Source organism: Caretta caretta, chromosome 8 (assembly GCF_965140235.1).
Source record: "Caretta caretta isolate rCarCar2 chromosome 8, rCarCar1.hap1, whole genome shotgun sequence".
Taxonomy (NCBI): Eukaryota; Metazoa; Chordata; order Testudines; family Cheloniidae; genus Caretta; species Caretta caretta.
Window position 1 is genome coordinate 5,119,985 of NC_134213.1, and position 27,921 is coordinate 5,147,905.

General features: G+C 51.1%; 1 protein-coding gene and 1 pseudogene across 1 annotated transcript; one reads left to right on the top strand and one right to left on the bottom strand.

Moving 5' to 3' along the window:
- The first annotated feature begins 208 nt into the window (after positions 1 to 208).
- LOC125641171 (LON peptidase N-terminal domain and RING finger protein 1) lies at positions 209 to 27,921 on the top strand. Its single transcript, XM_048860678.2, has 12 exons — positions 209 to 892; positions 7,549 to 7,667; positions 10,857 to 10,979; positions 11,950 to 12,093; positions 12,937 to 13,087; positions 14,317 to 14,419; positions 18,360 to 18,474; positions 19,251 to 19,372; positions 19,882 to 20,040; positions 20,815 to 20,977; positions 21,755 to 21,901; positions 24,482 to 27,921. Exons 1-12 carry the CDS (start codon positions 586 to 588, stop codon positions 24,677 to 24,679), a joined length of 1,851 nt encoding a protein of 616 aa, XP_048716635.2. The 5' UTR covers positions 209 to 585; the 3' UTR covers positions 24,680 to 27,921.
- Positions 8,668 to 8,777, bottom strand: LOC142073140 (U2 spliceosomal RNA; annotated as a pseudogene).

Sequence of the window (27,921 nt, forward strand, 5' to 3'; positions counted from 1 at the left end):
GGAGGAGCAGCCTCCTCCCCCAGGCAGGGCAGCAGAAGGGATGCGAAAGGGGAGATCCGGGGAAACCTGCTGCTTGGTCAGAGCGGGTCGGAGGCGGGGACCCCGGCACGCAGGAAGGGGGAAGGAAAAGCGCGGAGGGGGTGTCACCCGCGGGGAGCCCGAGCGAGCCCCGCTGCCCCCAGGGGGTGCACGCCAGCCAGGCGCGGCGGGCGGGGATGGGGTAAGGGGCGTGGGAGGGTCCTTGGGTGCATCCGGATGGGTCCCGCAGCAGCAGCCCCCCCGGCGCGGCGCTGAGCCCGGGCAGGGGCTGGGCGGCCGGCGAGCCCGAGAAGGAGGCAGGCGTCGGAGGAAAGCGCTGGGGGCAGGAGACAGGGGCCACCCCGAGCAACCTGCGCGGGTCCCGGGCAGCCAGGGGAAGGAGAAGCCAGGACAGAGCTGCGCCCCTCGCCTTGTTTAGGGGCGCAGCCCCGCTCCCCGTCTCCCCTGCTTGCCGGGGCGCAGTGTCCCCCGCTCCAGGGGCGCATCCCCCGGCGCCCGCCCATGCGGCGCGCCGCTGCCCCGGGAAGGTCGCGGTAGCTCCCCGCGATGGAAGTTTTCCTCTGCCCCGCTTGTCGGTTTGTCCTGTGGGACCCGGTGACCGTCTCCTGCGGCCACTCTTTCTGCAAGCGGTGCCTGGGCGACGCGCTGCCCTCCCGCTGCCTTCTGTGCCGGGGGAGGTTGAAACTCCTGGGCTTGAGGGCTGTTCAGGGCAACGTCCTGCTGGGCAGCCTGCTGGAGAAGTGCCTGGACCGGGACACCAAGCTGGCCCGGCTGCAAAGCCACCTGCAAGATCTGCTCAGGAGCCGCGACTACAGGGCCGCCCTGAGGGCAACCCAGAAGGGGCTCGAACTGGGTAAGCGTGGCGGGGGGTCAAGGGTCTGGGGGTGGTGGGGAGGGAGGCTGGTCAACGCCTGGATCCAGGCACCCAAACAAAGCGAACCCCCACCCGTTCCTGGTTATGTAACTTCTCGCCAGGCGCGCCTGCTTCTGAGGCGGCACCGTCTCTCTCGTTATCAGTTTCCTGTCAATAAAGATCCACTTTATTAGCTGAGATGGGAACCCCACCCTCAGAGCTCCGCGCACGACGCTGTGACTTCGCCCGGTGTCACCGACGGATGCAGCTGAAGCCAACCTCATTTTCACCAGGCTTGCGCAGATGAAGGGCTTAATTCCTCCCAACCCCACCCCGCAGGACTTTCAAAAGGGCACTTTTATTATCATCTGTACCAAAGCTCCAAAGTTCAGATAGCGACAGCCCTCTGCTTGTCATGCAGTTGCCGATATTCTCTTTTGCAAGCCCTGCGCCCTGTTTACGTTATTCACCGGCACGTATATAGCTTCCCTCCAGGCGTGTGAGCAGTCATTGCTCTTCCTTCAGGGGCATCTTCTTCAGCAGGGCGAGGGGTACAGTTGCTGGGGCAAATTCTGCTGTCAGCCACTAGTCCAAAGGGTTTCATGTGTGTAAATGGCAGCGGAATCGGAGCCATTATTTACGGGGGGGGGGGGGTGAGTTTATGAGAGGATGGGAGGGGAACAGCTGGTTTAGAAGTTGGAAGACCAGTAGCTGCAGAGTGCTCACATCCAGCGGTGTGTCAGTCCCAGAGGATGGGAGGGGAACAGCTGGTTTAGAAGTTGGAAGACCAGTAGCTGCAGAGTGCTCACATCCAGCAGTGTGTCAGCCCCAGAGGAAGTTCTTTGCCCAACTTTGCTGGTCACAGGGGCTGGAGCCATTTGGAAAAAGGCTATGAAGATGGAAAATCATCAGCAGGGTTGTGAGACCATCGCCCTGTATCCACCCACAGTTACACCTGTCTGAGTCACCGCTGCCTCTTGGGAGAGTACAGCTATGGCAAAGACTCTTAGCCAAGGTTTGACTAATTCTCTACTCTCCCAGGTCTCCAAGGGCCAGGGCTGGATCCTGCAGTCTTCTTTTAGGATTGACCTCCAGGGGAAGTTTGCCGGCAGGATCAGGCCCTGTATTTTCTGATCATAGGAGGGAATGTGGATTGCTCCTAGGACAGGAACAATACTGAGTACCACTTAGCGTTTAGCTAGAGTTTTGCATTTCCAGTGCATGGCACAAACATTGATTCATTAATCACCATAGTACCAGCACCTGGGAATGCAGTGTTTCTATGTAACTAATTTGCTGATGGCTAATAAATCCTCACTGTGTCCTGAGCAGATCCTTTTATCCAACATATTAACAAAAGGCATGCATCACTTTTCAGCATCACCATTGCTTGATCAACAGTCTTGAAGCAAATGCATGCCTGTGTGTTAATTAACATTTTCATTACTGTTTTATTTTACATCATGGGATTCCTGCAAAAGAAATGTAAGAAAAATGTTCAAAGTTCCAAATCCTTGTTACACTATATGTGTGCTCCAAAGGTTCTTGGTTCTATGCTTACCATCTCCCCAACTTGTCTTTATTCTTATCATTTGAATTGCTGTTGCACCAGTCTCCTGGTGCTCGGCGTTGTACAAACATAGAGAAAATATTCAATCCCTGCCCAGAAGAACTTCCCATCTTGGTCATGGATACTGCCTGTCTATAAACAACATTTTAAAAAATTGTATTATTTTCAAGGGAAATGAAAAAGCACTTTGCAGTTAACCAAAGGCAGTGCTTTGTTAATCCATCAGTTGCCTTATGTCACTTTTGCCAATGAGCTAGTGTATCAGTGGGAATCGTGGACCTCTCCTTAACTTATAGTGGCAATCAAGATTATGAAATACCATTAGGCAACAGCCACAGACGTAAAACAGAACATTCACAAAAAGAACATCTAGCCAGATCTTGAACTTTCCCCCGCAAGCTCAAGTTCACATGTGTCTCGGTGCACGTGGCAAATAAACACGATCTGTAGGCATCATTAAACCTGTGAATACTAATGGCCATGGCATTCTGTCTTTACACACACATGAAGAGGACAGGTGAAGTAGTGCAAAATAGTCACACCCTAGCTCTTCCCCTCTGGATTCTGAGCTCCGCTCAGGCCCCAAATGAAAAATGAGTTGTGATTTCACCGTGGTTTCCATTTCTCCTCTTAACAAAACACACTGCACAGCTCAGTTTGGTTGGCAGTCCTGGCTCAAAGACTAGCATTGGGAGGAGGGGCTGCATCTCCTTCTATTATATATATAGTACTATCACCCGGGAGAGGAGACCCAGTCAGAGATCAGAGCCCTGTTGTGCTAGGCACCGAGCAGATAAGTAAGGAAAGGCAACTGCTACTCCAGAGAGCTCATTCTCCAGGATTATGACAAGACACAACAGGTGCATCCGATGAAGTGAGCTGTAGCTCACGAAAGCTTATGCTCAAATAAATTGGTTAGTCTCTAAGGTGCCACAAGTCCTCCTTTTCTTTTTGCGAATACAGACTGACACAGCTGTTACTCTGAAACAGGTGGATAAAGAGACACATGGGGATGTGGGCAAGGTTACAGTAAAGACAGGTATGTTTGCATGAATAAATAGTCTCATTGGCCATCACAGTCACAGCTGTCGGCCCGCCAGGACTGCGGCTCATTGGCAGAACTGTATCAGAGCCTAGGCCTGGAACGGCAGAGGATTCAGGTACACTGGCAGTGTTGTGTGCTTGGGAAACGTACCTAGCAAACCAAGCCCAAATCCGCTGCACACCCCAAACACCCTCAGGCTTCTACAGAGCAATCCACCAGAGCATATGTTCAGAGCGCTTATGATTGTTTTATTATGGAGAAGAGAGCGCTGCTAACATTTCAGCAGCGTGTCTTCTTCAGAGCGGTTTTGCTAGAATCTCTTATCTGTAGTAAAATTACTATAACTGCTTGGAAAGCGTTTCCAGTTTGTTGCTCAATTTTAGCCCAAGGCCCTTTTCCTCTTTGGCTACAGAGCAGTCCTTGGCTGAGTTTTCTTAGAGTGGGAGTTTAACACTCACATCAAGCAGCAGATTTTTGCCCCCCTTAGTCATAAAATCATAGAATCACCAAAATGTAGGACTGGAAGGGACCTCGAGAAGTCGTCAAGTCCAGCTTCCTGTACTAAGGCAGGGCCAAATAAACCCAGACCGTCCCTCTCTAACCTATTCTTAAAAGCTTGCCATGATGGGGATTTTACAACCTCTCGTGGATGCCTATTCCAGAACTTAACTACCTTTATAGTTAGAGAGTTTTCCTAATACCTAACCTGAAGCTGCAGATTAACATCACTTCTTATCCTGCCTTCAGTGGACATGGAGAACATTTGATCACCATCCTCCTTAGAACAGCCCTTCACACATATGAAGACTGTCATCAGTTCCCTCCTCTGTCTTCTTTTCTCAAGACTATTCTTTGTCCACAAATGAATTTCCAGAGGTGGATGCCTGGCCACTGCGTTTCTGTTCACTCAGAAGGATGGCACCGCGCCTGCCCTTGTTATAGCTTGGTTCTGGGTCACTGCTGTCAAGCTCTCACTTTAACGCACCAGGGCAGCCCAAATGATACCCACCCGAGTAAACCCCCTGCAGGGTGACGGCTTCCCCAGCGCAAACACGGAGGCGATGTTATCGAGCTGGCCTTTCCTCACATTCCGAAGTTAGCATCTGGAGTGCTCGGGGAGATGAGCCTTCCTGGCAGTGCTGGAGAGCCAGCAGTATAATTAGTGCAGGGGTATTTTCTCTCTCTAATCCGCTGTGCATCGCCAGCTGTGGATTACAGAGACAGGCAGGGGGTTCACAGCCAGGCTTTCTCATTGATTAAGCTTGTACCCATCAGCAGTCATGTAACATTCTCACGAGGAGTGACTGAAAGAGAGAAAAAGAAAAGGAGGACTTGTGGCACCCTAGAGACTAACCAATTTATTTGAGCATAAGCTTTTGTGAGCTACAGCTCACTTCATCGGATGCATTCAGCTGTAGCTCACGAAAGCTTATGCTCAAATAAATTGGTTAGTCTCTAAGGTGCCACAAGTACTCCTGTTCTTTTTGTGAATACAGACTAACACGGCTGCTACCCTGAAACCTGAAAGAGAGAAAATATTCATAGACAGACTGCTTGGCCAGGAAAATTACCAGCACACTGGGGGATAGGTGGCCCCCTCTGCAAATTAATATATGGTATGACCAGTTGACCCAGGGAGCCTTTTAGCTACAAGTCATCGGCTGAAATCCAGCCTAGGTCAGTAGGGTCTGAAAGTAATATCATCTTATGCTTATCCGGTAACCTCTGTGAAATTAGAATTGGGGGTGTTAGTGAACAAGTGGCCATGTGACATCAGCAGTCCCCCTGGAATCCACAGTGGAAGTGCTGGAAGAAAGGCAAACCTTAGAGGTGATCCCACCAGGTCAGTGGATGAGGCCCAGTGTAAGCGTCTGTCCAGGAGCTAGCAGAGGTCTGTAGAATGGGCACTATGGCACCTTTCGTTGGTGCTAAAGCGGGGAACTTCGAAGGTGCCCAACTGCTATTAATCTGTCATTGAGAACTGAATTCCTCGCTCCCGTAGGCTGCTTTGGGGAATCTCAGTCTAAATTTATACTTGAAAACATAGAGCCAGAACCTCAGCAGGTGTAAATTGGTGTAGATGCATTGAATTTATGCTGATTTACACCAGCTGGGAATCTGGCCAATAAGGGATACAGATTCCCTCTCTTTGTTCCATATTCCTCCTCCATCCATCTTCCTTGACATGGAAATCGCAAACACTTGGTCAGACGGACCTAGTGGCTGTCTCGTGTCCCTGCAGCCTATGGGTCCTCAGCCAAAATGTTGTTTTGGAATGTCTCACAGCAGCATCGCTCAGTGACTCACAGCAGACGCCCCTGGGCCTTCTATGGCAACAGCCCACCACAGGGACTATTTATATTCTTTCTCCAGCCACAGAAGCACAGCTGTGTCCCAAAAGACTGCTCCTGGATGTCTGGAGAACAGCCCCTTTCCCCACCTCACCCCCCCAACCTTGAACCAATAGGTCCTGTTCTTGAAAGGCAGCTCTAATATGCATGGTCAGATTCCACTCAGTTGAGGTCTTGCTAAGAGATTGGGTACATCAGGATAAATTGGAATGAAGGGAAATTGAAGGCTGGATATTTGGGGTGGGAAAGGGGAATCCCTAGGTTTCGTAGATTGTTGAATAGTCTCTGAAGGGATGCTGGCTGTGATTCAGCCTTATTACACCAAGCACCTGAGATTAAAAACCAGGGAGCAGTTCAGCATTAGCAAGGAAAGGGACTAGATGAAATGGAAGCTCTGATTTCCTGTCTCTAAGCAGTCTGATTTGTAACTGGTTGCTCTGCTTGTTATTCTGTCCTTTTCCCATAGCCTGTGTCTGGCTCATCTATTCGGGAGAGAGATTGTCTCTTACTCTGTGTTTTTACAGCACCAAGCACAGTGGGGCCCCAATCTTTGCTGGTCCTTAGGCATTACGATAATATACATGATTCATTATTCTAAGGGTGGGTAGTTTACTTGGGATACCCTAAGTAAGTAGAACTGGTCAAAAACTTTCAGTTGAAAAACAGTTTTCTTCATGTTTTATGTATCATTTTCATTTTTTACTGATCAGTTTTCAGTTTGTTTTCTTTTGTTTTTGACGCTTGTACCACTCTGGATCGGACCAATTCACCACGCGCCAGGCTTCTGCAAAAAATCAGAAGTGCACCCTAAATGAAAAGTGTCTATTTCAAAATTGAAAAAAAAAAATCATTTTTGAGAAATTTCCAAACCATGGGAATATAGTAATGCAGATAAAAGAAATCCTTGTAAATATTTGTGGATCAAAAATGAAAAACTGGGCCCATTTGGAAACCCAGCAGAATTAAAACAGCTTTGAAAATTTCAGAGTTTTCATGAATTAAGGTCTGGAATTATAGAGTCTTTAGCTTTGTTGACCAACTCTAGTTTAACCGTAGCCTGCTTTTGCATTACCAGTTCCTATTATAAAATATTGACATCTGTGACTCACGTCAGACTGGATCATCTAGTTAGCTGGATAAGATCTCTTAGTCATGTGTCTGATGTGAATATTCTACTCTGAGAGTGCTAACCTGCATATTCATTGCCTTATGGACTCTTCTGCATCCTGGCCTGAAATTAAGTCATTAACAAAAAATAATTAGGGCCAACAGTGTGAATTTAGTGGTGACAGAATCATGGCGTAAGTTGATCAGAATGCAAATGCAAGCGTATGTGATAACATAGCGCAAGTCTCACCGATTTGGCATACAATGAGTGTGCAAAACAGTTGTCACAACTGTTTTATCCTGTTGGCTGGCTTTCCTTCTACACCCTCTCCTCCGCGCTCCGATGTGCAAGCTGTGCTTATTTTGCCTTGTTCATCCAATGCCAAGTCAGTGCAAGTTACACTACTTACCCCTGACACCTGTTTTCTGATGTTGTACACCCCCCTTCCTCCCAGTTGCATTTGTCCAGGAGATTTCCATAGGACTTGCACCTGTTTGCACTAGGTCAGAATGCGGCTTGCCGTGTATAGGAGATCCTGAGTGCAGACCTTGTATTAACGGCACTGAGGGCTTCTGCCTGCAGCTCCTGATGATGTTTCGCTGAGGCTGTGCCGGTCGGAGGTGTATGTGGCCCTGCAGCAGTATTCAGAGGCGCTGGAGGATTTGGAGGTGGTGTGCCGGAGTGAGCCAGAAGAGTTTGAGGTGCGTCAGTGCATGGCTAGTGGGTTTGTTCTGCTACAAGAAGGTGGATGGGGCACTTGCTGTGGGCTACAACGGCTCCTTGAAACAAAATGTGGTGCAAAATGTTGAGCTTGAGCTTGGGGCTGTAGCCATCTGCTCACAGGGACAGGGGGATTTCATTCCTGGGACGGTTAGAACTCTAAATAGGGGGTTAAAAATGCTGGCGAGCTCTCCCTCCCCGCTTCTCCAGAGGGCTTCATTTGGCCCCACGCATCTCCCTGATCTTGTTTTGCCACACTTCTATGAACCCCTGCCCTGCCCCGGAGAGAGTTAGAGCTGTCCAAAGGAGATGGGGAGGGGGTCCTACAAATATTTAAGAGCAAAATTTGAATCTGTTATCAAACAGGATGCACCTAGCAACTTATCTGCTGGTGCATGAGGATTCAGCGCTGGGACTCAGAACTCACAGAATATCAGGGTTGGAATGGACCTCAAGAGGTCTTCTAGTCCAACCGCTGCTCAAAGCGGGACCAATCCCCAATTTTTGCCCCAAATCGCCCCCTCAAGGATTGAACTTACAGCCCTGGGTTTAGCAGGCCAATGCTCAAACCACTGAGCTATCCCTCCCCTTCTCCAGCTGTTGCAGTTTTAGAGGGTCTTCTCCATTAAGCCTCTTCCCCCCTCCAGCTCCAGGGTGCTTTGCCTTTTGGCCGCTCTTCCTGAAATTCATGGGCAGATCAGCATCCCATGAGTCTTAGGGCCTGATCCCATGCCTGTTATAAAAATTGAGACTCTTTCCATTGACTCTAATGGGCATTGGATCAAGCATTAACTTGCTAGACTATCAAGCGCACACCATTTGTTTTGTGCATTGCAATGCTCCACCACGATGCGACGCCTCTGTGTTGTCATGTGATGCTGTAAACTATCGAGCCTTTGAGGACAGACGCTCACAGGTGGGAACCCTTCCCTCATCCCTTCTCTTGGGAAATCAGATGGCATTTTCCAAGGTGCTTTTGGCAGGAAGTTCATCCCTTATATAATAAATAGTCCTCGGATAGAGGACGTATCAGATATTAAACTGATAAGAACAGATACTACACTTGATCTTAGCCAAAGGCATAAGGGGACCAGGCCATTTTTTGTTACCGCTGGCACAGCTGTTGTTCCCTTGTATGTTGCCAGGCAAAATAGAGTTGTTTTCTCTATGGTGAGATCTCCTGTGGCTCACTAAATGCTGGAAGTAGGTGCTTTCTTCTTGGCTTTCCCCCCACAGGCCAGGTACAACAGGACATTTGCTAGACAAGCCCAGTATAAAAGGAGTTATATGCATGGCTCCCTCCCACCTCCAGCGCCCTGCTAGAGATTTCAGGCCAGACCTTGAAGGGGAAAGGCAGCTCAGTCTCCAGCCTGCCTGCTTAAACTGAGCTGGCTGATTATGCCAGACTATGGGCCCATGGTTTCTTTATGACACAGGCTCTTGTTCACCATGGGTGGAGCTGACCTCTTTTTCTTTGGCCCTCGTTCAGCGTCTGTGAGCAAGGGAGTAGCATGGCCTTTTGCATAATATGACAGTGACAAATGTTCATGCCGTTTGATTTTTCTGAGCTCACTTGCCCAGGTTTTGGAGAGATCTGGTTTCTCTGTGTGTGTTTGCACAGTGTGGGCTGGATTCTCTGTGGCGTTGTGGCCCCTTTATACTTCTCCAGCTACACAAGGGCAGCCAGATCTCCCCATGAGGGAGTACTCTCAGCATAAGTGGGTCCCCATGGGAAGAGCGGGCATGGCTGGCTCTGTGCTGTCTTCCCTTGCAGCCCACTGTGTACCAGGGGCACATCAAGGAAAAGAGAGAGCATGGCTGGAGTGAACTGGAGGTTTGGGGGCTGTGGGCAATCGGATGTAAATTACAGCAGCCTTGAGGTTGCTCTAATTTACACTGGGGACTGAGCACAAAGGTGTCTTTGTCCCCTCATTTTCTGCACTGAGCATTGCTTGGCTGGAGTGCACCATGTGGTGCTATGTCTTTAATGGCTGTACTAATACAAATTATACAGAAAGATGAGAGGATTTTTCTTTTCAGTGTCACAAATTTTCTTTGGACTCCAAAACTGCCAAATTTCCACCCAGATGCAAATATCTTACCCTCAGCTCAGCTTAATTTGGAGCCAGGTCCCGGCAGTGCAGGGGAAATGCAATAGCCACTAAGGGGTTTCTTCTAGCCTCCCTTGGCCTATAGTTTGGAAAACTTTCATGGTGGCCCTTCCCTGTGTCCCTGGGGGATGTCTGGGAAAGGGACAGCTTGCAGAGAGCAGCAACAGAGATCTAGAGAGTGGATGGGAAAATGTGCTCATTGTGCAGAGGATCCAACCTTTGAATGCCACCACCTTCCAGCAGCCCTGGTGCAGCTGGTTACCAAGCCGGGCTCATGGTCCATTGCTAATGCTGAACTCACGCGCTTGCTCTCTACACAGTCATCGGGTGTGTCTTACTTGGAAGCACATTAACCAAATTAAGTGACAAGTTGCAAATATTGAATGTTGAACCCCGCTGCCAGTCTGGGGCTCCGTCGGGGGCCCCTGTAAATGTAAGATTTACTCCTGGCATGTGAAACCTTAAATTAATGAAGACTTGGCCCGCCACTTCTCAAAGGTTGCTGACCCCTGTTTTAGCACCACAGAACAAACACTCGTGTGTGAGCTTAAAGAGTAAAGTTATGAGCCAGCAGCAGTAGTAGGTCGCTATCCTATAGAAAACCAGCCATATCATGCAGTACCCATGTTGGCAGTGTGTTAAAAACACAGCCTACAAAACATTCCGTACTGCTCAGCGGGACTAGCTGCCTTCTTGTCTCTTCCATCTGTAATTTCTGTGATTCTTGGAGACAGCAGCAGTACGGAGTTCACATTTCACAACACACGGCTTTTTATGACATTCATGGGATTCATAGCTCAGTTCATGGGGCTTCTCAGAGGGAAGCCGAAGTGGCCATTTGGGGTTTCTTTTAGGGGGTTCCGCAAGGTCTGCGTTGGTAGGCAAACTTATATTAATGCTGCCTGTTGAGCTGATATAATGAGGACTTGGGTTTCTAGGGCTGCCAAGCTCGCGCCTTTCAGTGGCATGAGGTTCCCTTTAAAAGAAAACAACCAGCTGGTGACTAATCCGGACGGGGAATCTGTATGGCTCGGTCCTATTTGCTTTGCTCCTCTGCAGGGCTATTTCAGGAAAGGAAAGGTGCTGCTGGAGATGGGGCAGAAGTCCGACGCCTTGCTGCAGTTCCACCATTGCCTTGCACTGAATCCCAGCTTCCCTGCCGCTCAGCGCGAGATGGAAAAGGTGAGCGTGCCCCGGGGCCTTTCAGCCAAGAGCCAGGCCCCACTTTAAACCTGTCGACTTCCCCAGGAGGTAGAAATCTGGGCATGGATTTCAGTGCCCTTGAATAGAGCGATGAGGTGCTCCTTTCCTCCCGGAGACTGGGCATCCTGCTCCACCGAGTCGCTAACCCTGCCAGCGTGGGAGTGAGGAATAGTCTCTTCCTGAGGGCAACTATGAACAGGCTTCCTTCCCCTCACCCCCCACCTTCCCCAGGCAAAAGCCTTGCAGTTTTCCTGTCCAGAAAACTGCCTCTCGAGCTGCAGCTCCAAGTCTCTGGCCTTGGCAATGCTTAGCGGAGGCACTGCACCCAGGCTGGTTGAAAAAGAGCAGTCAAGCCAGCCCGGAGTGCGGGGATCTCAGTGCAGATCCTGTTTGGCCAGTGTCCCTCCCCTTACAGAAATCACCATGACCTTTGGCACCGCTTGCTACCCCTGGCATGCTTCCATGGGCACAGAGACGTTTCCTCCATCCGAGTCCAGGGCGAGGAACACGGTTGTGGGTGGAGCGGTTTGCACTGTGCCTGCCCGTGTTGTACCAGTTTTGTTGGCAAAGTCCCCACGGCTGTTAATCACCACCGTCGTATTCGCTCTCTTCTACCGCCCTTTCTTCCCGGCTCACTGCGCTGCCCAGGCATTAGTGTGGCAACGGGTAGAACTGGTGTGTCATTGCAGCAGGAAACCAGGATTCTGTCCAGAGGCTTTGAAGATAAGAAATTGGGCTTGGATCTTCATCTCTACCCTGTCCTATAGCCATCAGGCATGGCTGGAGTTTGGTCCTGCCTAGCTTCTAGAATATAGAGGGTTGTGGGGGGAGGAGGGACGACAGAGGGCGTTGAGGGCTTAGACTTTTCCACCCCAATCTAGAATCCACATTCCACCTTATGGTGTGCTTTCCCTGCACCAAACGTGTGACGTGACTCCTCTGCCTGCAGCTCCTCACGCAGGATGACTCCCCGCTGCCCGGCACTGTTGTGGAACTACTGAGTGCTGCCAGCCTGGACTTTAAAAGCTCCAGCTCAGGGAAGGAAGGAGCAGGCCCTCTGCTAAGGCCCTCTGCGGCAGGAGAGTATGGGCAGGTGAGGAGGCCTGTTGGGCCCGCTATGGTTATGCGTGCAGGTGCAAAGATCAGGTGAAGATAGTCACTCAGAGGGGTGGGTGTGTGTAACCAAGAGCACTGACGTGTCTTTCTCTGGGATTGGGAAAGGGGTGAAGGAAAGACGGAGGGAGTTGCAGCTAGCAGAGATTCAGCACCGCAAAGGGGTGAACAGAGCGGGTTGAACACCGGGAAAGCGATACCCCCGCATCTCGTGAAGGGATTGGGCAGGTATGAGAATGCGCCCATTTTCCAGATTTTTCCCCCCTGCCGTGTTTTTGGTAAGCAAAATATTTCCAAACTGATCTCAGGCAACAAAAGATGTGACAGCAAATTCCCCCCCCCCGTGTTTCGTTTTTCGAGGAAAAAAAAGGGGGGGGATTTTTGATGAAAAGCTTTACGTGAGGAAAAATTCAGGCCAGCTCTCTTAATGAAAGCTCCTCTCCTATTGTTACTTTACCCTCTCTGGGAGACCCCGCCAGGCGAGGAGGGACGTGGAGATGGGGGAGTGTGGGTTCAGCCATACCCAGGGAGTGGGCGGAGCTTGGAGAGAGTTGGCCCATGTTTTAAGCACAACACTGGCCATCCTCTGCATGCATGATAGGTGCCCCGGTTGGATAACAAGGGGACAGCATCTTTGTTCTCCTCTGTAATGTGTGTGTGTTTCTCCTCTGAAGTGTGGGTGTAAAATCCTTCCCTGGGAGCTCCCATGCCCAGCATGAGTGGAAAATCCTTCCCCTTTGTGACTCAGTAGTGCAGACGTGTCTATGGGGAACGCAGGAGAGGCAGGGGTATCAGGCTTGACTTTTTATTTTTTGTGATCCAGGATCCAGAGAGAGAGACGGAGGATGGGAAGGGGGAAGCTTTGTCTGAACTTAGCCAGTTGGAGCCTCGAATTCCCCAGCAGCCTGCCTGGTGGCTGAGGAGAAGGAAAGACTCAGGGACTTCGACAGAGAAGCAAGAGGGGAGATCATTAGGTAGGAGGCCTTGCAGACACCTGGAAGCCCATCGAAATGCCGCAAGTGTGTGTGTCACCCTGTCCTCCATTGCAGGGGAAGTTTGCAGCCTCTCTCTTGGCATTGGGACCTACGGTGGATAGGGCTTAATATTCATGGAGAGTAGAAGAGACTCAGTGGTTGTGGAAACCCAACATTTCTTAATGAGGCTTTGTCAGTCTCCTCTAGAGTGTGTCCCCTCACCAAGCCGGGTAGAGGAGTCTACTCCAGAGACTTCTGACTGTATGTGGTCAAACTCCACCCTAGAGTCACACCTTCTCAGACTCCTCATCATAGGAAGTACAGAGCAGAAGGCCATGACCTGAACTGGACAGTGTCTATCCCCCTCACCTGGTCTCGTAGGCTGGGGGGACTGGCTTGGGGTATTTGGATTCAGGTTGGAGTTGTATTTGGAAGTACAGCATCATGTGGTTGTGAATTCCATCCCATCCCATTTGTACTGTGAATTCCCTTCTTCCAGCAGATGTGCTTCCAGCATATTTAGCAGGGTGATTTCCCCATGCATACTCTCACTTAGAAAGGCAGCTGTTAATGCCTGCTCCAGTTACAGTGTGTCCTCCACATAGACAGGCTTAAAAGACAAGTGCAGTTACTTTGCTCTCAAACCAGAAGCCTACAGAAGTCTGTGGAAATATTCCCAATATCTTCCAGGGGCTTTGGATCAGACCCTCCATTCCGGAGTGAGAAACACTTCCTGTCCTGTACACACGGGGGGAAAATGTTTTTCCAAAGTATGAACTTGGCCTTAGCTTTGGGCATGATGACTGCCGCGACACACACACGCAATTAGATAATGCTACCTAGCACTTTGGCTTTTCCTCTTCAAAGCATTGTCTGGGTAGTAACGACTTACACCTCATACCACCCGTGGGAGGCGGAGAATTAGTTTCATTCTCCAAATGGGCAAACAGACCTAGAGGGATGAAATGACTCACTCAGGCCATGCAGAATGACTCACTTAGTGGCAGGGCAGAAATGATTGCTCCTGGTCTTACGCTTGCTTCACTAGACTTGAGATCCAGGCCACACTGCCTGCTAAAATGTTACATTTGAAATCCACCCAGCTGAAACCCTGTGGCTGTATGCTGCAGGAGGGCAGATGAGGTGATCACAGAGGTTCCTTCTCTCCTTAAATCTATGAAAACCCCCAAACGTTTCTCAGAGGGCATCACTCATTCCTCTGCTTCTAGGTATCGGGGAGGAAACAGCAGGAGCAAAATCTAGCCATCGCCATGAGCCAGAGCTAAGGGACCTACTGAGCGTGTCTGACCTGGAGTGCTCCCTCTGCATACGGTGAGTCACCAAACGGCTTTTGCCGAGCTGGGGGCACAGTTTGCTGGCCCAGACCTTTTGCTCACATCTTGCTGCTAAATTTTTCATGCCCAAGCGCAGGCAAAGCTAAACGAGGGACGCACGATAAAGCGCGCAGGACACGGATAACAATGTGTGGTCGGTCCCTTTGATGTCGATAACAGAGTCCGTTACCACCAACTCGTAAGTCAGCATTCCTAGTGCATTCTGTGTGATTCACTGTAATGAAAACACTAGGCACCCGTAGGCTGAGGGCCATGTGATTGAGTGAGTTGATAGCGAAACCAAGTGAAACTTGCCAAAGGGTGTGTTAAAATTAACTTCATTATCCACTTAACTCTTTGAGTACCTGGAACCGTTATACAGCTGTCCTCCTCCCCGCTCCTGAAGGCTCATGTGCGCGCAACAAGAAGACAAAGACGTTTGTACATTGCAGCCTGGGCCTGAGGTCGCTCCTAACCCTTTCCCTGCTCCTAGTAGCTACACGGGGGGGGGGGGGGGGGGGGGGTTCAGCCAGCGAATGGGCAGCGTGGGAAATGTACCACCCACACTGTAAATGAACTGAGGAGGGTGGAGTTAAACTAGGGGTGAATTTGGCCCAATGTACCTGAAAATCGCCAGTCGTTTAATCCCAGGACTGTTTTTTGAGGAGGGGAACGAGGCATGTACAAGTGTCCAGAAGCCCAAACTGTAATGGAGAGAGAGAAGCCAGGAGAGAAATGTTAGCCCAATGATTGGCGCTTCCATTGGGCAGCACGTCCTGGCCTGTTAACATCTTCTCCAAGCAGTGGGCACTGGTCCAGGGCTCTCTGCTCTATGTCCCTCTTTGGTCCCTACTCTCTTGCTGGCCCATGACCTCTCTCCCTTCCCTGGGTTTGTCCCAAATAATCTGTTACTCTCCATGTCTGGGTGGACCCTCCCCTCCCCCGGGGGAAGGCTTTTGGGGCCATTTGGTGGGACCCTGCCGCCTGCTACGGAAAGTCACATAGGCCAGTCATTAGCGCTCTCTGGGTGAGGAGATTGCTGGGAACGCTCTGGAGGCAGCATGCTTGGCCTTCGTCGGTGCTGGTGGGATGGAGCGTCTTTCATTGCCTAATGCTGACCGCCCCGGTTGCCTCCAGAGGAAACCCCTGCCCTGCCTCTAGGCAGGTGCAGGGACGAGACAGCGTGTGTGGGATCACCAGGACTCCAGCAGGGATGCTGTGGGGCTGATCTCCGAGGTTTTAGTGGTTTAACTCCATCGATCGGAGCCCAGGCTGCCGATCAGGGGAAGTTTCAGAGTAACAGCCGTGTTAGTCTGTATTCGCAAAAAGAAAAGGAGGACTTGTGGCACCTTAGAGACTAACCAGTTTATCTGAGCATAAGCTTTCGGTGATTTATACTTCTGATTAAGCAGTAAGCCAGCATCACAGACAGGCTTCACACTGGAGCATTCAGCTAACTAAGCAGCAGGCCAAGGTGGGCATGTTCCCTCACAAACGGCTGGCCTCTCCCAGCCGCGAGAAAGGAGATCTGGGACATGGCTTGCCCCTGCAACAAGGAGAAGTGGTACATGCGGCCTTTTCTCCGAGTTGGGTCTGACTGTGTTCTGGCTCGGTGGAGCTACCCTTAATGCCCACCAGCAGGGACGGGAGGAGAACTAGGCCTTGTGCTTGGGTATGTTGGCCAGCAGCAGACAGGACCTGAACAAACAGCTCTGCCAGGGCTCCTCAGTCCTGACCTTAAACCTGCTGCTCCCTCCTCAGGCCTCTGTTTAGCAGAGACCTATGGCCGCACTGCGCTCAGGCAACTTGTCCCTGAGCCATGGCCCCCATGACCACCCTGGGACTTCAGATCAGCCTCTGAACCCAGGAGCAGTGGCTTGAAGCGCTAATCCCTCTGGATGACCCAGTCCTGGTCTGCAGCTCGAGGGCTGGTTATTTTTTAAGCCTGAGTTCCCTCGATTAAAAATAATAATGCGACTAATCCATTAGGGTAGACGTCAGTTCGATGAGAGGAAATGGTCTGTGCGAGCCAAGATGCTGCACAGAGCTGGGGCCTCCTGGCAAATTGACTGGCAAGTGCTGGCAAGTTCTGGGAATAACTTGCTAGGCTGGCTGCTCCTGGCGAAGAGGAGATGGCCATGTGAGCGGAGATGTTCAGTGATGTGTGAGGCTCTGGGGCAAAGTCACTGAGTGTCATGGGGTCAGGTGTCTTCCAGACACTGGTCATACTCAGCTGCACATTTCCTTTACAGTCAGTTGCCTGCCAGGAGGCTTGGCTATTAGGGGAGTGAGCACCAGGTGCAGGAGAGCTGACTTGCATTGTAAGATGGAGGTGCTGGGCAGGAGTCAGAGGGTGAATTCTCTGTCTATGGTAATTCTATGGTTCCATTTGCCATAGCCTCCGGCTGCCTGACCCTCTTAAAGCTATGTATCCTCCCAGCACCCCTGTGAGGGAAGGAAGGGCTGTTAGTCCTGTTTTACAGATGGGCACCTGAAGCAGATAGACTGACTGTGAGTCTGTGCTTCCCCCTGTTCAGCCCCTTCCTTCATGGACCATGGAGGGAATGGGATTGTCTGCATTGCCTTCAGCATGCTCATAACACGTGTAGCTCTACAGTATGATAATGACTGTTGTCTAACCTCATGCTTCAGGGCTTCAGCCAGTCACTTGCTGGGGTCAGGAAGGAATCCCCACCCCCAACATACACTTTGAATCTTTTCCCCCCCAACTTCCTCTGAAGCATCAGAGATGAGCCACAGCTAGAGACATGATACTGGTTGGGGTGGACCAGTGCTCTGAGCTGGTACAGAGAATCGTCTGTCTTAGATGCCTGGCTGGTGGGTCTAGCTCATATGCTCAAGGTCTAACTGGTCGCTATAGTCAGGGTCAGGATGGAATCTGCCCCCACTGGCTGGCTGGGACCTTGGGAGTTTTTCACTTTCTTCCGCAAATGAGGCCTGGCTCCCCTCCTGGGATCACAAAGCTCTGTCTCACCTACTCAGTTCCCTGCCATTGCAGGGCATCAGTGGGATCTCTGTCTCACTTGTACTTGATACCTGTGGTACACAGCAGTTTAGTCTCCTGAGGTTTGAAATGCTTGAGTTTAAGTGAAGTCACTGGGCTCGACATAGCGGGATTTGGGTGCAGGTTAATAGCCTGTGATACAGGGGCGGTCAGACTAGATCTAATGGTCCCTTCTGGGTTTATGAGACTCACCCAAGAGGTCTATGGCAGGGCAGTGCTTGAACCCAGGTGTCCGCTAGTGCTCTAACCAGTGGCCATCCTTCTGCTCTAGCTCTAAGAGCTCCCCCCTGCCCCCCAGAAGTGAGAGTAATTCATAGAACAAACTAACAAGCAGATCCCCAGTAAAGTGCTCGTCCCCTTTCTGGGGTGTAAGCACGGCAACACAGTCTCCTCTCCTGTTGGCTCCAGCCTCCGCCAGGTCCCCAGTAAAGCATCCTGACAGGTCGCATAGCCGGTGAGTCCTAGGTGCCATAGGGCACAGCTGGGGCTGTTAAGAGCGCGGTGGGTCCTTCGTGAGCTCTGGCCACAGAGAGACATGTGTCAGTGGCGGGCAAGATGCACCCTGCCCCCTAACACCCTGGTCACGTGGCACCCAGAGTGTGGTAACTCCATCTGCCACGGGCTGCCCGCAAAGCAGTGCCCTCGCTTTGGTTCAGACTGCAGCAGCTCAAAGTGTGCGTCCGCGAGCCTCCCACACGTCCTTCGCACTGGCTGCCCAGAGAGCACACATGCTTTGCTGGCTTACGAAACCTTAACTAGACTGGGACCCAGCTACCTGGGGGGCCTGCTCTCTGCTTCTCTCCGTCCTGGGCTTTCGCCTCTTCTAAGGCCAAATCATGGCCTGTAACTCCACGCACCCCTCTTCCACCCTCCTGCCTTCGGTTTGCTCAACCTTGTGCCTGTGGTTCTGCAGGATGTTTTTTGAGCCAGTGACCACGCCCTGCGGCCACACCTTCTGCAAGGAGTGCCTGGAGCGCTGTCTGGACCACAGGCCCAACTGCCCACTGTGCAAACAGAGCCTGAGAGAGGTAAGAGGAAGCCTCTGGTGACTCTGTGGGTTGGAGCAGAAGGGAGATCGGAGCACTGCTGTTAACACGCTCCAGCTGTAAAAGCAGCAGGCCTGGAAGCAATATTGGCCAAACTAGGAGGGTATAAGACTAGGACTGTGCTGTACATTGGCAAGCACTGTTCTCTACCAGATGGGGTACTGGGTCTGCTCATGTATGTGTGATCGTATAATGCTTTTTCACACAACATGCAATTAGACTGTGGAACTCATTGCCACAAGACTAGTTGAGGCCAAGAATTTAGCTAGATTCACAGAGGAACTGCACATTTATATACATCTAGGGTTATAATAGTGAAGGCTAACAAAAATGGAAGGGGATTAAACCCTCATGCCTCGGGGGTTAAGGGAATCTCTAACTAACAGGGATTAAGAGGAGACCATCACAAAGCAGATTATCTCAGGGGTTTCTTGAAGCTTCCTCTGAAGCATCTGATATTGGCCACTGTCAGAGACAGGATACTAGACTAAATGGACCATAGGTCTGATCCAGTTTGGCAATTCCTTTCCTATAACACCTAATCCTATTACACCTGTGGGAAACCCTCCTATAGCTGGAATGGGCGGGGCCTACATCACTGGGAGAAGATTGTGGACTCTCTCCTTCCCATTCTTTGATCTGAAATGGCCTTTGGCTCCATGAGGGGTGGGGATAGTTCCCAGCTTCAGTTGGGCCCCTGCACTACCGTGAATGTTTTTGACCAAGGTTGTACTTCTTTCTCTTTCCCTCTCTTCCAGTATCTGAAGGCTGGGAAGTACAACCCCACCGTGCTGCTGGTGGAGATCATGGCGGCCACCTTTCCCTCGCAGCTGGCAGACAGGAAATGGGTGCATGAGGCTGAGATGGCAGAGCTCTCAAAGTAAACAAAGAACGTCTTCAATATATGTGTGTGGGTGTGTTTGTGGGGAGAGGGGCGGGAGAGCGAGTGTACGTGCCTGTACCATAATGTGGACAGGGGAGACCTTCAGTCTCAAAGGGCCCTTCAGAGAACAGAGAGGATCCCACTGAGAAGCTGCTACCTGGTGGGTTGGTGGGGTTCTCTCCAGTGGGCCTCCATATCAGATCAGCTGGATGGCTTCATTGGCAGAGTTATAGCCCCCTGGATGATCTGAGGCGATGATTTATTATTCTGCAAGGCCAGAGCATTGTTTCTTCATGCATCCCTTGCCTCTTGGTGGAATGCAGTATTAAAGAGCAGGTTTATGAGACTGGCCAGGTCCTGCTAAGTATAAATTGATTCCTTGAGACTGATGAGACTTGGTGTCCTGTGCTTTTCCATGTGCTGCTCTTGCCACGTCCACACGGAAAAGGGGTGAAGTTTCAAAGCAGTGACCAAGAATTTCTTTCCTGTCATCCCCTTCCCTGCAGCCTGACCAAGAACATCCCCATCTTTGTGTGCACCATGTCTTTCCCGGGCATCTCGTGCCCGCTGCACGTCTTCGAACCTCGCTACCGTCTCATGATGCGGAGGTGCCAGGAGACCGGCACGAAGATGTTTGGCATGTGTATGTATGAGAGTGGGAAGAGGTGAGCCATGGACCAAGGCACCAGCTGCAGCTGCATTCTCATCTCTCCATCTGTGACCCCCTCCTCCCACTACCTATGCTTCATCCTCTCAGACCTATCGACTGCCCCATTTTTTGCTGTAGACATGTCAATTCCTGTGTCTTTATCTTCCAAAATAGTAGCTGTCAGTCTAGGGGCCCTGTGATGTCCACGGGGGGCCACTGTCAAGGCTGGAAGAAAGATGGTCCAGTGGTTAGGGCCAGGTACAGCAGTGCTGTGGTCTACAGCTCTTCCAGCATTTCTGTTGGAAACCCCCGTTAGGAGAATGATCCACATGAAGGGAGTTTGGAGGGTGGGGAAAGGAAGCTGCATAGATCCTCCAAGAGGCACCCCTCTAGTTCCTTTCAGAACAGCACTGACAGGCTCCAAAAGGCAAAACCCCTCTCCCCTGGTGGGAAGATGGTGGGCTGCCCACCTGGGTCACAAGGGTCAAAGATGCTCAGGGCTCCGGCAATGATATGCAAGAGCCCTGAGTAAAATATATCCATAGTTACCGGTTGCGTAGCTTGGACATAATTCAGTGTCATGGACACTGGAGGAATCACTCCCTTGCAGATGTATGTGGCTTAGTGGAGGGTTTTACAGATTGACAGGGAACTTCTCTGTGTGTAGGGCCTTCATCCAGCCAGTTACTGGGGCTTTTTCTTCCTTTTTTTGTGGAAAGACGCTCTCGCATTGCTCTCACGCCTAAGCTCCTTCCCTCTCCTCCTCATACTCCCCTCTCATCTGCTCCAGTTTTGCGGACTACGGCTGCATGTTGGAGATTCAGCACATGGAGTTCTTGGCCGACGGGCGATCCCTGGTGGACACGATAGGAAGGCGTCGGTTCCGGGTGCTGAGGCGGGGACACAGGGACGGTTACAACACTGCTGATATCGAGTACCTGGAGGACGAGAAGGTGAGAGCAGCCCGTAGGGCTGCTGTATAAATGCACAGCAGGGGCAGTAGCAGTCATTCAGCAGGGCAGACCACCGGTTGAAATGGGGCTACCCCAGAACGGTGAATTCTGGCGCATGGGAACGTTCTCTCCAGGTGCGTTTCTGGGGCTCAGAATTTCCGTTTGCTCCAGCCATCTGCTGCCGGCTCATCCCTTGCTGCTTTATAATCTCTACTTCCCAGGCTTAGAGCGTGCGGGGGTTTCCAAGAACGGACTTCAGCCGTTTCACCCATGTTGACCTCCTTGCACCCAACGCCTAACTGGCTGCCCCCACCTCTGTGCTGCAGGCCAGGTTCGTCATGGAGGGCATCCCTTCCCCCCGCTGGTCGTATAGCTCACCATACATGGTGCTGAACGAGGAACCGGTGCTGTGCACATGGGATCGGCCCCCTCCGCGAGTGAGCTGACCCAGGCCAACTTCTGCTGGTTGCAGCCTTTCGAGGAGCCACTAAATGGACACAGTGCTGTGGGGGCGGGTGGCTGGGATGACAGCAGTGTCATGCTGGGTTGGCACTGCCTGCTGCAGAGAGGAACCTCACCCGTGCTCGCACTGCTCCTGCATGTACTATGTTACTGAACCAGTTTATCTAAAATCCCTGTATTGATTTCTTCTCCTCTCCTATCTTCACCACTCCTGCACTGTCTCCTTCCAACTCCCTTCCCCTGATCTCTCACCCCCTCACCGAGTGCTCCCCATCACTCTTCCTTTCATTCTGCTTTCATCTCCTCACCGGCCAGGTGGAAGGGGAAGAGCTGGCCGAGCTGCACCGTCTGCACGAGTGCACCTACCAGCAGGCGCAGAAGTTTTGTGAACACGGGGATGCTGCCTTGAGGCAGATTCTGATGCACCGCGGCCCCCTGCCTGAGAAGGAAGAGGACATCCAGGTAATGAGGGAGTTGCTGGCGAGGCGCCTCTGGGATGGCTGCCTTCTTAGAAATAAACTTACAGATTCCACAGATGCAATGGCCAGAAAGGGTCCTTGTGAGCTCTAACCTGAGCTCCTGCATCACCTGGAGCCCCGTGGTGGAAGTAGAGCATGCATTTAGAAAGACATCCAGGCTTGATCTCCAAGCGGAGGAGGATCCGTCGTGTCCCTTGAGGAGCTGGTGCAGTCGTTCATTACCCTCACTGTTAAAAATTTGCATCTGATTTCCAGCTTGAATGTAGCTGGCTTCAGCTTGCAGCCACTGGATCCCACGATGCCTCTGTCTGCTAGATTAAAGACCTCTCATAGCGGAGAGATTCCTGTGTAGGCACTTAGAGACTGTCATGAAATGCTCCTGGGTGAGCTCCTTTACTCTCTCATCATGAGGGGTTCTCCCAAACTTGAATCACTCTTGCAGATCAACTCTGTACCCTCTCTGATTTTTCAAAATCGAACAGGCACCAAGCAGAAGTCCATCATTACAAAATAAAAGGCCCGGATGTCCAGGGCAGGAGCAGCAAAAGGCACTGCAGGTCGAGAGTGAGGTGCCTTGGTGGAGCAGTGTGTGGGGAGCCCAGGACTGGACCATCAGGGCTTTCTGCAGGCCACACCATCGTACATTAGCAGACCTGGGGGGAAAAGGGGGCGGAGTTTGCACTCCACGCTACTGAGCAACTGGGCTGGCTATTTTCTGCCCAAATGTATGTTTGTTTGTAAAAGTGCCAATTGGGGATCAAAGCCCCATTGTGCTAGGTGCTGCAGCTTGTCCCTGCCCCAAAGAGCAATGTATTACTCTCTCCTTTTTAAAACAAGAACAGGTTTGAGGACAGTGATATGGTCACAGGGGAAACTGAGGTATTCTGCATGCCAAGATGAATTGCTAGGGGAACCTACTATGATCTCATGGCTAAACCCTGCAAGGGGTCTGAGCTGGAGCAGGGAGGGCAGGGGGAGGTCCTTTCAGCGGATATATCTCAATCCCAGGTGCACGACCATGAGTTTTCACGGGCTCTGTCCTGGTGAATATGTCAACCGTGAGACCCATTTGCCTGGTTTTAGAGTATATGCTGTGGGACGAACCAGTCCCCACAAAGCTCTTGCTGTTTGGCGGGGACCCTAGAGGGGACAACTAAGGCAACATGGTCTGCCTCGCGTAGTAGTTGCTCCTATTGCTATTTTGAGAGGGTTTCCCTTGCTCAGCATCATTTTTAGTGCCGGTTTGTGACCCTCTGCTATCTAACAGGCGGCCCACAGATATTTTTAAACTGTTCTTGGAATCAAAATAAAAAAGGTAAATATTTGCGGCTCCTTCAAGGAAATGGCATTTCTGGCTAGGGACGAGGTGCCCAAAGGGCTGGATCCGACTCGCTTGTCACATTCTTCTGATGGTTTCAGACTCTGCAGACAGAAGCTTTCCTTTTCTTAAGCGAGTACATTTCTACTGGTTGCAAAGATTCTCTTCTGAATGTGACTGGACTTTACGCTGCTTTAGACAGCCTGAAACTAGAGGCAGGCCCTGTCCTCATTCCCCCGAGTGGGGTATTTTCTCTTAAACCTGGTTACATTTTAAAGAGCATTTTTTTCAGATTACTTAGGTGCCCAACTGCGCACCTAAATGGCATGAATAGGTGCTGCAGTGCTGCATTCAGATCCAGGAGCTGCATGTGCCCAAACAAAGGGCAAACAAAGGGTCCTAAAGATACCCTGGGTAAGGCTTTCCCCACTGAGAACTGCCGTAGGCCAGTGGTTCTCTAAGCCGGCCCTCTGCTTGTTCAGGGAAAGCCCCTGGCGGGCCGGGTCGGTTTGTTTACCTGCCGCGTCCGCAGGTTCGGCCGATTGCGGCTCCCACTGGCCGCCGTTCGCCGCTCCAGGCCAATGGGGGCTGTGGGAAGCGGTGGGGGCCAAGGGACGTGCTGGCCGCCCTTCCCGCAGCCCCCATTGGCCTGGAGCGGCGAACCGCGGCCAGTGGGAGCCGTGATCGGCTGAACCTGCGAACGCGGCAGGTAAACAAACCGACCCGGCCCGCCAGGGGCTTTCCCTGAACAAGCAGCGGGCCGGCTTTGAGAACCACTGCTGTAGGCAACACTCTCCTTTCTGCAAAAGCCACTGGACACAGTGCACACTGCTGTGGGGTAGCCCCAGTGGGGCTGTGTGGATATAACAGAGGAGAGGATCTGGCCCCCTGGTCAGCAAAGCAGGGAGCCATCTGAAGACCCAGAAAGCGGTGTTTTGAGTAAGGAATTGCCATGTTTGCAGCCCCTTTTCTGGCCATAGCTGCACTCTGGAGCACCGTGTGGTATATATGTCTGAGTCTTTCAATTCTGGAGCCTGGTTCTGTTCTGCAATGGGCCTGGCCCTTGACGGGTAACTAAGATGTCCAAGTGGACATCTGACTAACAATGGTCTGACGGGGCGATCCTGTCCACCAGGGGCATAATGCCTCCTACAGGATATCCCACAGGTCCCAGGCCCTACTGCCTGGGCTTGTGTCAAGCTCCCATCCTCTTTCTGAACTGCAGCTTTCTTCTCTCTCTTCTAGGCCACCAAAGATGGACCAGCTTGGTGTTGGTGGCTTATTTCCATCTTGCCCCTGGACCCATCTGACCAGCTCCGGCTCTTTGCCACTACCTCGCTGCGGGCCCGCCTCACTCAGCTGAAGCACATCCTGACCGGCATCCTGCAGCACCGTGATTACGGCCACCAACTCGCAGACGTCCGCCCGAGAGGCAGAATCTAAAATCTGGGGCATTGCCGGTGCCTTGGCCAATTTGCTCAGCACTTTCTTTTGGAGGTCCGGGGATGGAGATGTCACCGGTTTTATTTCTGTGTTTGGCCTCCATGTTTTTATTGTCTTTTCATCCTCACACCGACCTTAGCAACCGGCCGCGCGCAAGCCTCTCCGGCAAACAGAGCTGGCAATGGCATGCAGAGGCAGCTAGAGTCCTTGATCCATTAGTGATACCACGCCGTCCATGCAGTCTTGATAAGATGCTTAGGGGATTTAGGAGCATCTCAGTAGGTCTAAGGAAGGCAGCAAGTCTGAAGGTGGGGCCAGGCTAAGGACACTGGCTTGCCTCTATGAGCCAAAGCCACATGCCAAGCTATTTTGGTATCGAGAAATCTCTCTCGAGGGCAACCAGAAATAAATGCCAGGTGTCGCATCGTTTTGGGCTCTTCCACGATCAGGGTCACTAGTGTTTGCTAGTTTGTCCCAGTCTCTGCACGCTAGGTGAGGAAAAGGGGTTTTAAATGAGTGGAAGAGTTGTAACAGGAGGGGGGAGGTTTCAGTAGCTTCCCGTGAGTTGCTGTCTTTAATCATGAGTTTGATCTGATAGTCCATAAAAAAAAGAGTTAAGTTAAATTAATTAAATTAAATGAAATAATCTGATCTTCTCAGGTCAGCTTCTAACAGCTGCTTATGTCCAAAAATCCCGAAAGAGAAGTTGCTATTTTAATATATCCAGTTCAGTATGTTTCCGTCTTTCAGGTTTGCTTCCTTCTCTGCTTTTGTTTGGGTGTCTGAATTTGCAGGAAGCTTCTGCCTCACATTCAGTCTGGCAATGCTAAGAGATGTTGCTGTGTTGCTCTCCTAATGGTCAGCCACCTGCTTCTCATGGACTCAGAGACTTTAAGACCAGATGGGACCATTGTGATCATCTAGTCTGACCTCCTGCACATTGCAGGCCATAGACCCTCAACCGCCCACTCCTGTCACACATAACCTCTGGCTGAGTTATTGACGTCCTCAAATCATGGTTTAAAGGCTTCAAGTTTCAGAGAATCCACCATTTACAGTAGGTTAAACCTGCAAGTGATCCCTGCCCCATGCTGCAGAGGAAGGCAAAAAGCCTCCCGGGGTCTCTGCCAATCTGACCTGGGGGAAAATTCTTTTCCGACCGCAACTATGGCTATCAGTTAGACCCTGAACATGTGGGTGAGACCCACCAGTAGACACGTGGGAAAGAATTCTTTATAGTAACTCAGAGACCTTCCCATGTAGTTTATATCTGCTGCAAGAGGAATGCCATGGAATGAGGAAGGCAGGGAGAGTTTGCTCAGATTAGAGATGTGCCAAAGAGGCCGCGGTTGGATCTGGATTGAGTTTAAAATGGGATTCTGCTTCTGGGCCAGCTCATTAAGCTTTGGGTTTGAAGGCACCAAAATCTCAGGCAATTTGGCCCACAAATGATTTTATGAGATTTCCGTCATCTTGGGCGATGGAAATCTTGTGAGATCAGCATTTCTCGTGATATTTCTGCCATTTTGGGCTGAAAGCTTTTGTCCTTAGATTTTGGCTGCAGTTTGAACCGAGATCAGAAGATGAGGTCCTTCCAGTTTTGGATGCAACCTTCAGATGAAACTGATAGAGACAGGTTTGGGGCTGGGGCTTCAAATCTAAATGTCCATAAATTCAGAATGGTTCGGATGAGTGGATCTGGGATTCTTCTGGCTAATGATGGGCCTGTGATGCTAAGGTTGAGCTGGATCTAAACTTCTCCGTAGCAGGAGAGCAAGAGTCTGAGTGCCTCTAACTAGTTTCGCCTTGTCACTGAATACAATGGAATGAGATGAAAGGTGGAGGAAATGAGGGTGAGCTAGGACTTTGTGGCTGCTTTTCTGCAGATTATCTAGACTTGGTAGTTTTCTCTCCCAACAAGAAGATTATTTCTATGGGGCTGGGTTTAATTTTATTTAGTTCTTTATTTAAAAAATAATCAGTTATTCGCTGGGTTACAGATTTGCCAGGATCGTAGCCCTGCCTGTCCCATCTCTCCCAACTACTATCGGGGGACTCCATGTGCTATCAGGAGAGGCCAGTCTAGGCCATGCTGGAGCAAGGTAGAGGAGCTCTTCCTCTCTTTTCTTTTTGTCTCTTTTTGCACCACATCCTCAGCTACTCCCATTTACACCAGCAGAGTATCTGGCGTATGAGCTTGGATCTAGAATGGTTCAGGTGATCATCTCTCACTGTGTTCGGTATTATTTGTACCATGTAGGAAAGGATTGAGAATCTCCAGCCCCCCTGCCTGCTCCACCCCGATCCCCTCAGCTAGTTCAAGCACCTCTGCTCACCCCCACCACCCTTCCTCCCCCACCCTCCAACGTTGGAGGTTTGATTCCCTACTTCCCGACAAAGTGCCTTGCTTGGGGGATGACAATCCAGATAAACTGAGGCCTGCAGTTCCTGAGAAGCTAAAGACAGAATGGGGTGGCTGGTAAGGATGGGTCAAAGCTGGATTTTTGTCTTCACCCCTGGACTTGGCCTTTCCCTCTCCTGCTTTGCACCTGTTACTACAGCACTGGGCCCATGGTGATCTCCAAAGGCGACCGTAGTGGTGGGACAACTGGGGGTGAGGGGCTTTGGCTGCCTGGCCTGTGTGGGAACCCCCTGAGTTTTGGGTAGAACGACAGCAGGGGTGTCCATACAGAGGGGCTGCAGTGTATTACAGAAGGGATTGGCTGCTGCTAGGAATGGAAATATGAAAGGGGTTTGAAAGCCAATGACAAACACACAGTTTTCTCTCCACTGAACTTTGGGAAGTGCCTTTATTTTATTTGTGGTGGGCGCAACCAGTTCGCCAAGCTGATCAGAAGGCCTGCAGATTCGACTGGCTGCAGATTCGACTGGCCAGCATTGTTCACCCTACACCTTGTTCATCCCCCGGGACCCACCCGGTTTGCTGTCATGCCTATTCTGGCAGCACAGATAAGATGTGATGGGGGCAGTGTCTGGAAGTTGCTGCTAAGGCTTTCCCATTTAGCAGTAGTGATCTAGCTTAGCAGTTGGCAAGCCCCATGGAGGGTGACCACCGGAGCCACGTCTCCTTCCATGTCCGCGTCTGGTAGAGACTCATTGGAATCGCTCCAGTTTGCTTGGAGTCCATTTGGATTTTTATGAGCAGATTTTTCCTCTTTGAACAAAACTCTCCGTATTGTCAAAGAAATAAAGGAGAATGTTTTGTGTTGTGCCTGTTTGAA

Excerpts from the sequence above, each read along its gene's own strand:
- LOC125641171 (XM_048860678.2), top strand. The coding sequence starts at position 586 with ATGGAAGTTTTCCTCTGCCCCGCTTGTCGGTTTGTCCTGTGGGACCCG. Across the intron at positions 893-7,548 it reads CCAGAAGGGGCTCGAACTGG|CTCCTGATGATGTTTCGCTG; the intron begins GTAAGCGTGGCG and ends TTCTGCCTGCAG. Across the intron at positions 10,980-11,949 it reads CTCAGCGCGAGATGGAAAAG|CTCCTCACGCAGGATGACTC; the intron begins GTGAGCGTGCCC and ends CTCTGCCTGCAG.